Below are 12,938 nucleotides of genomic sequence, written 5' to 3' on the forward strand. Positions count from 1 at the left end.
CCAAACCCTGCTCCCTCTCCTGGTAGGAAGTCAGGCTGCTGCCAGCTGCCCAACTGATGAGTCCTATTGTTTATCTGTTTTCCCTGAAGCCCTAGACCCAGGGAGAGATAAGCAAGCCAAGGGTTTGGGAAGATGCCCCAGCAGGGATTAAGACGCTATCTTCCCCTTTTAGAAATCCCCCATCTTTATGAGGGATTGTCTTGGAATGTCCCTCACTTGACTGAGGAAGGGGGTGGTGCTGATGAGACCACTCCCATCTCTTCCTCTGGCTTTCCTAACTGGCACCCAACTGGAGTGCCCTGAGTTTAGGGCTCACTGGCCCCTTCTTCCCAGTGTTCTCTTTATGCAGGCATGGGCAGGAGTGGTAGGTGGCTGCTGACAGATATGGTCCTCACACCTCTTGTGCTGTGTGCATGCTCAGTCATGACCGATTCTTTGTGACCCCATGGACTGTAGCCCACCAGGCTCCTCTGCCCATGGGATTCTCCAGGCAAGAACACTAAAGTAGGTTGCCATTTCATACTCCCAGGAATCTTTCAGATGCAGAGATCGAACCCACATCTCCTGCACTGGCAGGCAGATTCTTTATCATTGCACCATTTGGGTAGGCCTAGTGCCTTCTATGGGTCTGGCATAAGATGAGTCTCTACCAAGTGAAATCACTGCATTTAGATTTCTTTTTGAACAAAATCAGAATTTTGACCAGAGACTACTTCTTGTGCCCCCAACTTATGGAGGGGGGTGAAAACCCTCCAGCGAAGATAAAATCTTTTTGTTCTCTTTATATTCATTGACTTGGTGTCACAGCATGGAATTCAGTGTTCTGTTAAGAGACTTCCAAGGTCAGACCCCTCAGCTAGCTTTGGGGCTGCCTTAACAGGCCCTTGGAGTGTCCTAGGTGAAAAGGTGACTTGCTCTTTTGCTTGGGGTTATTTCCTCTTTGTGAAAGTACTGACAGTGAGAAAGGAGAGGCAAGACGTCTGTTTTGCAGAATTACACATTTTTTTACATGAAATCGAGGCTGATTAATTACAGCACTGGAGGGCTGCCTGCTGCATCTCATCCCCCACAGCTAGCTTCACGTGATGGGATGTAAGAGAACACTCAGCCTTGATGAAAACTGTTATGGGAAAGGTAGAAAAAAATAGTCCAAACTTCCAGGCATCCACAAATATTTTCAAAAGGAAGTTCTCTGACTCATTTGCACTGTGATCTTTCGGTTGTTGGTCCCCACAGTCTTACATCAATGCTTGTAATTAGACCTCCACCACCACGCTGAGAAATCATGTCATCTGTTTATAAACAGCAGAGAACAATTTTGAAATGTTCCCATTGTGGGAACAGCACAAACATTTTCTGACAGACGCTCCCTCAAGCTTTGTTCTCTTCAGTCTCTTTTAGTTAGCGTGAATCGTTGACTATCTGGATGTGTTTTCCAGCCAGTTAATAGCACCCTCTAGTTTTTCTCAAGGCTTGTTTCTTCTGAAATTTCAGTGAATGTTGCCAGAATAGAAGAAACTTGATATGCCACTAATGTGCTCGTGACAAATAGAAACCGGTAGTCCTCAAACAGGTATGTGGTGATGGAGGAAGTGATCCAAACAGCTACGGGAAGTGATCCTCGAATCTGGTGCTTTGAAAACAAAAGATCCCAAAACCATTAGTCAAGAAGCACTAACTGACAGTCTTATTTACAGCTCAGGTTAAAAAAAAAAAATGGGCTGAGTCCTCAATTTCATCAGGATCTCTATTTTTTCCATACAGTTGTGCCTTTTGAAAGTCAGTAGTACAATAATTTTTTGTGTGATTCAGAGAGTTAGATATTTAGTGTCTATCCTCTGAACCTTGAGGAACTGTAATATATCTGAATTGTGAGTTTTTGTTTTGAGTCTTCTTAGGAAATCTTGGAGGTCATCCAGTTTGAACTTTCAATTGAAGTGTCATGTTCTTGAGTCCATCTAATAAGAACAGAGTGCTGGATATTAAGGAGCTCCAGGTTAAAACTGTGCTTTCTATTGAGCTGCTAACTGCTGCTTCAACACTCCTTCCTGGTGGTCTTCCTCCTGTCCTCACCAGGACTCACTGCTGATTAGTTAGCAGTGAGTCCTGGTGTCTTTACTCTTTTACATAATTATCCATAAAGTATTTGAAATTATCTATTTTGATGACTGTTAATAATCCCATTTGGCTTTCCAGTTGGGTAGAAGCGAAACAAGAGATATGATTTATTTATAAAGGGAAATAAAATATAAACCCTTTTGTTGGTTTGCAGGTCTTTTAAATATATTTTATTTTAAAATATTTACATAATTTGAATACACCAGAATCACAAATTCATAGACCTGGAGTGACCTTTAGAGGTCCAGTGAAACAAGTATCCACTTATTGCTAGAATTTCCCTGGAGTATGACTGATTGCTGGGGGCTTCCCTGCCGGCTCAGTTGGTAAAGAATCCACCTGCAGCACAGGAGACCTAGGTTCAATCCCTGGGTCTGGAAGATCCTCTAGAGAAGGGAATGGCAACCCACTCCAGTATTCTTGGGGCTTTCCTGATGGCTCAGATGGTAAAGAATCTGCTCACAATATGGAAGACCCAGGTTCTATGCCTAGGTCAGGATCATTGCTTGAATTTCCCTGGAGTATGACTGGTTAACTCTGAAAGGTGATCCATTCCAGTTTGGGGACAATTCTGATTGCCAGAAAATCCCTCTTACATTGGGCAAGAAGATTCCTTTCTATGTCTTTCATATCATAGATCCAACTTCTGCTTTCTGGGGCAGACCAAAGCAAGTGTGTGCAGCAAAGTTTTTCATCTCTCATAGTGTCTATTGTGATGACTGATTCTCATAGGATTTTGATAATTCAAACAGGAAGAGTAGTGTCTGGCTTGTTTATACCATTAAGGTAGAATTAACCTCAGATATGCAGATGACACCACCCTTATGGCAGAAAGTGAAGAAGAACTAAAAAGCCTCTTGATGAAAGTGAAAGAAGAGAGTGAAAAAGTTGGCTTAAAGCTCAACATTCAGAAAATGAAGATCACGGCATCTGGTCCCATCACTTCATGGAAAATAGATGGGGAAACAGTGGAAACAGTGTCAGACTTTATTTTTCTGGGCTCCAAAATCACTGCAGATGGTGACTGCAGCCATGAAATTCAAAGACGCTTACTCCTTGGAAGGAAAGTTACGACCAATCTAGATAACATATTGAAAAGCAGAGCCATTACTTTGCCAACAAAGGTCCATCTAGTGAAGGCTATGGTTTTTCCAGTGGTCATGTATGGATGTGAGAGTTGGACTGTGAAGAAGGCTGAGGGCCGAAGAATTGATGCTTTTGAACTGTGGTGTTGGAGAAGACTCTTGAGAATCCCTTGGACTGCAAAGAGATCCACCCAGTCCATTCTGAAGGAGATCAGCCCTGGGTGTTCTTTGGAAGGAATGATGCGAAAGCTGAAACTCCAGTACTTTGGCCACCTCATGCTTAGAGTTGACTCATTGGAAAAGACTCTGATGCTGGGAGGGATTGGTGGCAGGAGGAGAAGGGGATGACAGAGGATGAAATGGCTGGATGGCATCCCTGACTCGATGGGCATGAGTGTGAGTGAACTCTCGGAGTTGGTGATGGACAGGGAGGCCTGGCGTGCTGCGATTCATGGGGTCGCAAAGAGTTGGACACGACTGAGTGACTGAACTGAACTGATACTTCTTGTAGGATTCTGTCCATAGAATTCTGTGATAATCCAAACCTTTTGTTTTTAGAAGTGAGATAACTGAAATCTAGAGATATGGAGCTTCTGGCTAAGATTACAAAGCTGATTACTAGTTGAGCTGAGCCTCATTCACCTATTATTATTATCATTGTGCTTCTGAGGAAAGTTAATTTGAACGTATTTGTTCGAAGATTGCAATGCTTACTTATATGGCCTCACCTCTGGGAACTGGCAAAGTTTTGAACAAAGCAAAACAAAGAAACTCCATTGTGAAATCTCTAAGAGCACTGCCTAAGGAGACTGAGGTCCAGTTCTAGTTTTTCCATTAAGTAGCTTTAGTCACATGGTCTTTGGGGGTCTTAGTTCTGTTAGGTACTTTGCAGTTGCATGCTGGATTCTCAGACTGTACTTGGGTTTAGTAGGAAAAAGCACCACAAATGTGGGAAGGGAGAGCTTTTCCATGGGTACTGAGCATTTTTCCTCATTTCCTCATTGGATAATATAAATTGTAAGTTTCCCACAAGCTCTAAAATCAGTGCCTGCATCACATCTTTTTCAGATATGATACATTCCTTTCTTCAGAAGGAGGATGTGATCATTATCACATCCCAAGTTATGCTCAACCTTATCTAGTTCTCAAGAGAGATTTATTTATGAAAGAAACCTCAAAAGGAAGATATAAACAGCAAATCTAGAATAAAGCAAAGGTTTACAGCAGACTCTAAAATGCACTCTAATTAATTGATATCCATTCTTATCTGGGTTCTTAATTTAAATGTGACAAAATTTAACAATAAAACTTTATTAATAATACTAAAATATTGCAAGTTTTTCACTAAATAATTATGAGCATCAAGTCTAATACATTTTACTTTCAAAGTTTCATTGAAAAAATTTTCACAAACACATTTATCAGCAATATATCACAATTTCTTTATTTTTAATCAATCTCTCATAATTTTTGCTGCCTTAACGTTAAGTTGTACCACTACTTCATCTCAGTTTTTTTTTCTCCCCCTAGGGCACAGATATATAAAATGTTGACAAACATACACTCATAGTACCAGCACGATCACCATATAGGACAAAGTATGGCCCAGCAAGCCAAATTTGGCCCTTTGCTAGTTTTTATAAATAGTTTCTGGAGAAGGAAATGGCACCCCACTCCAGTACTCTTGCCTGGAGGATCCCATGGATGGAGGAGCCTGGTAGGCTACAGTCCATGGGGTCGTGAAGAGTCGGACATGACTGAGCAACTTCACTTTTACTTTTCACTTTCATCTATTGGAGAAGGAAATGGCAACCCACTCTAGTGTTCTTGCCTGGAGAATCCCAGGGACAGAGGAGCCTGATGGGCTGCCGTCTATGGGGTCGCACAGAGTCGTACACTACTGGAGCGACTTAGCAGCAGCAGCAGCATAAACAGTTTCATTATAACAAAGCCACACTCATTCATTTATTGTTGCTGTTGCTCAGTTGCTAAGTCCTGTCCGACTCTTTGCAACTCCATGGACAGCACGTTAGGCTTCCCCATCCTTCACTAACTCCCGGAGGTTGCCCAAGTTCATGTCAGTAATGCTATCCAACCACTGCAAAGCCTAAATAATTTATTTTCTGGCCCTTCACAAAGTATGATGATAGTTTAGATTGTTATAGATGTGCTTTATCAAATCAAGACAATTTCCTTCTAGTCATACTTTACAGAAACCTTTTGTCATGAATGAATGTTGAATTTGGTCAAATGAATTTACTGCACCTATTGTACAGATTTATTGCATCTAATGAAAATATTTTTTTTCCCCAAAAATCTATTGATGTGATAAATTACGTTGATTGATTCTTAAATATTGAAACAAGCTTGTATTTTTAGGAAAAATGGCATTTGGTCATGACTTATTATCAGTTTTATATATTACTATATTTAATTTACTAATATTTGTTGATTTTGTACATATTCATAAGGATTATTAGTGTATAGTTTTCTTTGTATATATTTTTGCCTGACTTTTTATCAGAATAATACATACTTTTAAACATCTTTTTCCTTGTAATTTTGTATTTCATTAGCACTGGCATTATTTCTTTCTCAAATATTTGGTAGAATCCCATGAAAAACTAGACCTGAATTTTTCTTTGCTGGAAGGTTTTTAACTATGAATTCATTTTCTTTAATGAATAAAGGACAACTCAGGTTACTCTATGTCCTCTTTTGTGTGTTAGGTAAGTTTTGTCTTTCAGGGGAAATGTCCAATTCATTTATGTTGTGAAATTTATGAGTATCAATTTGTTCCCTTTATTCACTTGTTATCCTTATAAAGTCTGTAAGATCTATATTCATTCCCATCTTTCATTTCTGATATTGATCATCTCTTCTCTCTTTTTTCTTGATCAATTCTAGTTAGAATTTTTTTCAATTTTATTGACCGTTTCAAAGAACTAGATTCTGTTTTCATTGATTTTCTCAAGTTTTATATTTTAAAATGTATTGATTTCTGCTTATTTTTTTTTAATGTTCTTCCTTCTGCCTGTTTTGGGTTTAATTTGCTCTTCTTTTCATAGTGTCACAGTTAAAGCTGAGATCACTGATTTGAGACCTTTACTATTCTCTAATTAAGCATTCTACTCTAAGTACTGTGTTAACTGCATCACAGAATTTTTAGTTGTATTTTCACTTGTAATCATTTCAAAATATTTTCTAATCATTCTGTAAATTTCCCTGTGACCAAAAGTTATCAGAAGCATATTATTTAATTGCAAAATATTTGGAGATTTCAACATACAATGTATTATTGATTTGTTCTTTACTATGGCCTATCAAAGGATTGTCATGCAGTTATGTTTTGCACTTTTATCCTATTCTTCATCTCTTTTAAATAGTAAATATTTAAACATTTCAAATGTATAAATATGTTGAAGTTATATAGTCTGTCTTGGTGAATGTTCCATGTACACTTGAAAAAAAAAATGTGTCTTCTGCTATTAGACTGTTGATAGTGTTGTTCAGTTCACTTCAGTTCAGTCGCTCATTCGTGTCTGATTCTTTGTGACCCCATGAATTGCAGCACGCCAGGCTTCGCTGTCCATCACCAACTCCCGGAGTTCACTCAGACTCACGTCCACTGAGTCAGGGATGCCATCCAGCCATCTCATCCTCTGTCGTCTCCTTCTCCTCCTGCCCCCAATCCCTCCCAGCATCAGAGTCTTTTCCAGTGAGTCAACTCTAAGCATGAGGTAGCCAAAGTACTGGAGTTTCAGCTTCAGCATCATTCCTTCCAAAGAACACCCAGGGCTGATCTCCTTCAGAATGGACTGGTTGGATCTCCTTGCAGTCCAAGGGACTCTCAAGAGTCTTCTCCAACACCACAGTTCAAAAGCATCAATTCTTCGGCACTCAGCCTCCTTCACAGTCCAACTCTCACATCCATACATCACCACTGGAAAAACCATAGCCTTCACTAGACGGACCTTTGTTGGCAAAGTAATGTCTCTGCTTTTCAATATGCTATCTAGGTTGGTCATAACTTTCCTTCCAAGGAGTAAGCGTCTTTTAATTTCATGGCTGCAATCACCATCTGCCGTGATTTTGGAGTCCCAAAAAATAAAGTCTGACACTGTTTCCACTGTTTCCCCATCTATTTCTCACGAAGTGATGGGACCAGATGCCATGATCTTCGTTTTCTGAATGTTGAGCTTTAAGCCAACTTTTTCACTCTCCTCTTTCACTTTCATCAAGAGGCTCTTTAGTTCCTCTTCACTTTCTGCCATAAGGGTGGTGTCATCTGCATATTCGAGGTTATTGCTATTTCTCCCGGAAATCTTGATTCCAGCTTGTGCTTCTTCCAGTCCAGCGTTTCTCATGATGTACTCTGCATATAAGTTAAATAAGCAGGGTGACAATATACAGCCTCGACATACTCCTTTTCCTATTTGGAACCAGTCTGTTGTTCCATGTCCAGTTCTAACTGTTGCTTCCTGACCTGCATATAGGTTTTCTCAAGAGGCAGGTCAGGTGGTCTGGTATTCCCATCTCTTTCAGAATTTTCCACAGTTTATTGTGATTCACACAGTCAAAGGCTTTGGCATAGTCAATAAAGCAGAAATAGATGTTTTTCTGGAACTCTCTTGCTTTTTCCATGATCCAGTGGATGTTGGCAACTTGATCTCTGGTTCCTCTGCCTTTTCTAAAACCAGCTTGAACATCTGGAAGTTCACGGTTCATGTATTGCTGAAGTCTGGCTTGGAGAATTTTGAGCATTACTTTACTAGCATGTGAGATAAGTGCAATTGTGCAGTAGTTTGAGCATTCTTTGGCATTGCCTTTCTTTGGGATTGGAATGAAAACTGACATTTTCCAGTCCTATTGTTTAGGATTTCTGTATGCTTTCTTTATTTTTTAACTGGATATAGTAGTTTTGCAATGTTGTATTAGTTTCTACTGTACAACAACATGAATCAGCCATATGTATACATATATCCCTTCCCTTATAAGCCCCGCCCCATCCCAACCCCTAGGTCAGCACAGAGCACTCAGCTGAACCCCCCTGTATGATACAGCAGCTTCCCACTAGCTATCTGCTTTACACATGGTAAATGTGTTTATATGTCTATGCTACTGTCCAATTCATCCCGCCTTTCCCTCCCCACTGCTGTGTCCACAGATGCATTCTCTACCTCTGCATCTCTATTCCTGCCTTGCACGTAGGTTCATCAGTACCGTCTTTCTGGAACTTCTATATTCTTACTAAACTTCTTCCTACTGTTTCATGTACTTTTAGAGAGGAATAGTTAAGTCTCTAACTATAATCGCACCTTTATTTATATTTAAGTTCTATGGCATCTTGCATTATCAGGTTATTTTGTCAGCTGCATTTATATTTAGGACTGATCTGTCTTCTCAGAGATTTGACCTGTTTATCCTTATGTTTTATTCCTGTACATACATAGTAATACTTCTTCTGAAATATATCTAGTCTTACGTTAATATAACCATTTAAGCTTTTTTGATTAGTATTTCATGGTATCATTATTATTCATTTGTGTTTGGCCTATCAAAGGATTGTCATGCAGTTATGTTTTGCACTTTTATCCTATTCATCCATCTCTTTTAAAAGCATGTTTAGACTTTATCTTTCATTCAATGCAGTTTTTAATATTGGTAGATTTAAAATCTACCCCATTGTTTTTCCTATTTTCCCTATCTGATGTATTTTTTCCTTTTTTTCCTCTGCCTGTTCTTGGACTGCATTTTATAACACCATATTTATTTATATTTTTGACTCTGCATTTATGCATTTAAACATATTTTGAGAGAATGCATTAGGATTTACAACATAAATTTAATTTGTCACAGTCTAACTTCAAATAGTATTTTGCTTTACATGTAGTATCAGAACCCTGTGATTCTGTGCTTCTCATTCCTCTTTCTTGTCTTCTGTGCTGTTGTCATGTGTTTTGCTTTTACATATGTCATAAACCACAGTACAGTGCTACTATTTTTGTTTTGCCTTGGGCAGTCAATTATCTGTTAGAGCAAAATAAGAAAAACATCTTTTACATTGATTTTCACTTTAGTAATTTCTGAATAGAGATCTTCATTTCTTTTTATAAGCCTAAATATCTATCAGTTATGTTCTGCTTTAAAAAAATAACCCTTTAGCATTTCTTGGAGCATGGGCCTCTGTCTGAATTTTTGATTGTCTGAAATGAGTTTTTCATTCTCCTTTATTTATTAGAGATATTTGTGCTGTGTGTAGAATTCTGGATTGACTTCTTTCTTTTTTCAGCACTTTAATGATGCCTTCTGTGCGGTTTCAGACAATCCATTTGATATCAGTCCTATATTTTTTCCTTTGTATGCAATGTGTCCTTTATTTCCACCAAATCCCTGTCCCTGGTGCCTTTAATATTTTTTATTTATCTTTTTTGAACAGGTTGAGTATGATATATCACAGTGTGCATGTGCTTGTATGTGTGTATGCATGTGCGTGTATTTTGTTAGGGTATTTATTTATACCTATGTAGAAGGCTGGACAGAAGTGTATAGCATTTATGCCTGAAAATGGATATGCCTCTTCTGTTAGGACATGAGTGCAGGAATTTGAGGCAGTAGAGTCAGAAGCTGAGCTGGATTTGTGTTTCATTGTTGCTGTAATCAGTTTCAGGCCACCATATACAAAGACTGCAAGTCTTTGTACCCCTCTCTCCAATTCATGGGCTTCCCAGGTGGCTCAGTGGTAAATAATCTGCCTGCTAACACGAGAGGCCTGGGTATGATCCCTAGGTCAGGAAGATCCCCTGGAGAAGGAATGGCAACCCACTGCAGTATTCTACCTGGGAAATCCCATGGACAGAGTACCCTCGTGGGTCCATGGGGTCACAAAAGAGTCAGACATGACTTAGTAACTAAATAACAACAACTCAATTCACACATTGAAATCCTATCCCACAATGTGATGGTTTTTGGAGGTGGAGCCTTTGGGAAGCACCTGGGACATGAGGGTAGAAGCCTCACAAATGGAATTAGTGCCCTTAGAAGAACAGACCAGAGAGCTAGCTCACTGTCTTTCTGCCAAGTGAGGACACAAAGAGAGGTCAGAAGTCTACGACATGAAACAGGACTCTCACCAGAGCCTGACCCTGACACTCTGACCTTAGATTGTAGCCCTCAGAACTATGAGAAGTAAATTTCTGTTGTTTATAAGACAGCATGTCTGGAGTGCTTTGTTATAGCAGCCTGAACAGATAAAACAGTTGGGAGAGATAATTATTCTCAGAATTCCTGCTCTACCCCGTTTCTGGCCTTCCTCCAGCACCTGTGCCTCTGAGGGAGTTTGTGTCCAGGTATTTGTGATCCTCTAGTGGTTGTCAGCTTCTGCTTCTTACTGAGTGTTTATCAGCCTGGTGATGTGAGGCAGAAAGCCTGTCTGTTTTCCAGGTCTAGGGTCAGACTTAGGTAAGCCTATGCCTGGGCATCAGGGAGCATCTCAATGATCCAAATCTTCCTTGTCATGGTGGTAAAACTGTGCAGGTTGCATGCAGAAGGGTTTCCCAACCTTCCCCCATTGGTAGGAAGCATCTAAGGATGTTGGTATAAATGTTAGTCCCAGTTCTATTTCCTGCTTCTCCCAGAGGACTGATGTGTTCTGCTTCTTGGGGTGCAGGAGCCTGGATAAAGCTTTGTGCTTCCTCCCAGAACCAGGTTCTTGAGCGGTGTCAGGATCTATGGAAATTAGCTTACAAGTGAATGGACACCCTCCTCGTATCTGTGTCCTAGGGGTTCTGTCCTCTCTCAGTAGCTCATGCTCAGCTTTTAGAAGTTTGTTTAAGAAGGTTTTCTGAACTTGTCTTAATCTCTTGTGTTGATATGGTGCCAGTGTCTCTCACCCTGCCACCTGACCCAGGGAAGCTAATGCTCTCCTTGTCACTCTCTTTGCAGCAACTGTTTTCTTTGACATATAGGCTCCCTGGTTTCTCACCTCTCTGACAGATTCATGAAAAAATATGATTCTATATTTATATGACTTTTTCTTGCTTTTAGTGTAGGACAGATATAAAACTCTGTACTACCCACATTGGTATCAAACTATCATTATCATAAAAGAGTCTAGTTTTCTTATTTTAATGTAGTTTTAAAATCATATTTATCCTTTTCATATTTCCTGATTCTAGATATCTTCATATTTTCCCTTCTCATTATTAGGCTCTAAAAATAGATTTATAAAATTTTAATAATATTCTGGAAATAGAATAAAGATATACAGTGATATGTTATAAGTAATTTCTAATATTTGAAAATAAAATATTTCCTATTAAAAACATGACCATAATCAAAGGAAAGGGATTTTTATTTTCTCTGGGTATAGCTTTAGACCTATTGCTAGAAGTATGAATGTTATAATCGCTTTTTAAACAGAACTGAAATCAGATCTCTGAAGGTGCTAACTGCTTACAAAAGCACAGCAAAGTACCCTGGTCAATGGTATTAAGCCAGTTTTGTTCAGTAGATAAAAGAGATGCAAGTTCAGCCCCTAGGTTGGAGAGACTCCCTGAGGTTTGCTTGGAAAATCCTACGAACAGAAGAGTCTGGTGGGCTACAGTCCATGGGGTTGCAAAGAGTCAGACTGGCTGAGCACACATACATTCACTAGTTTTTTCATAAATCTTTGAGTCATTTTGGCTTGGGAGGAAAAATGTCTTTAAGTATCTGTTTGCAAATGACCATCATGATATTTTCCATGAGAAAGATATAGAGGTAGAGAGGAATCCCAGTTTGAGTCAAAATTTCACAACCTTCTGAATTTATCAAATGAATAAAAAGAAAGTGAAGCAGCCTCAAGAGAATTCTCTACAAATTAGCTAAGAATCCTGGAAGTTTTATAATCTGACTGGGACTCAATTATTATTACCTATAAAAATAGGTGTTGTATTAGAGTGACTATATAGTTTCCTGAAGTTCCAAGATTCTCTGATTCCTAATTATGTATCTCTGTTTATAATGATTTGATTGAAAAACCACTCTTACATGAATCTTTCTATAACTGCAGGTTTTATATGGGGAGAGATTAAACAAATGTGGGATGGTGGACTTCAAGATTACATCCATGATTGGTGGAATTTAATGGATTTTGTGATGAACTCCTTATACCTAGCAACAATCTCCTTGAAAATCGTTGCATTTGTAAAGGTAACTATAATTTATGTTATTGGTAAAGCAAAAGTTATGTTAACTATTGATAATATTCCATTGTTATTATTTTTATTAATAATGCTGCCTAGGGCATTATCTGTATGTGAAATTCATCATCTCATGACTTTCCTGAGAGATAGAAATAAAATACATAGATAATGCACAGCTTATAGTCGTAAAACAAATTTTGATAGACATTTAGAAATTGTCACCCAATTTTCTGGTATCTAAATTGAATGATGCCTAAAAGTGATTCACAATAGCTGCTCTCAAGTCTAATCTTTTCCATTTCTAATGAAATTCTACCTCAAACACTGTTCAAACTTTTGCAACCAGAATCTATTTTTATCAGTTATAACTAACTGATAAAATTACACAGACAGATCAAAATATTACTCTCTTAAAGCATTGAAATTATTATTTCAGTTTAAACTAATATAGCTTGATATAATTGGAGCAGAATATAATTCTTCTCCTCACCCCATTCAATGTGACAGTGCTGAAATCTCACACACCCATTCCTCCCCCGCGTTCCATACA

The 12,938-nt window shown here is 38.8% G+C and overlaps 1 protein-coding gene across 6 annotated transcripts in view; it reads left to right on the forward strand.

Moving 5' to 3' along the window:
- The window catches only part of TRPC4 (transient receptor potential cation channel subfamily C member 4), a 211,515-nt gene that overhangs the window by 163,422 nt on the left and 35,155 nt on the right, over window positions 1-12,938 (forward strand). For all 6 annotated transcript variants that reach the window (XM_086329274.1, XM_086329278.1, XM_086329273.1 and 3 more), the window contains one exon: window positions 12,256-12,395. In XM_086329274.1, the coding sequence (XP_086185400.1) occupies window positions 12,256-12,395 (140 nt within the window). The remainder of the gene's footprint in view (window positions 1-12,255; window positions 12,396-12,938) is intronic.

Source organism: Bos grunniens, chromosome 12 (genome assembly GCF_055505025.1).
Source record: "Bos grunniens cultivar Pamir isolate PY7600 chromosome 12, Bosgru_T2T1.0, whole genome shotgun sequence".
In the NCBI taxonomy this organism is placed as follows: Eukaryota; Metazoa; Chordata; class Mammalia; order Artiodactyla; family Bovidae; genus Bos; species Bos grunniens.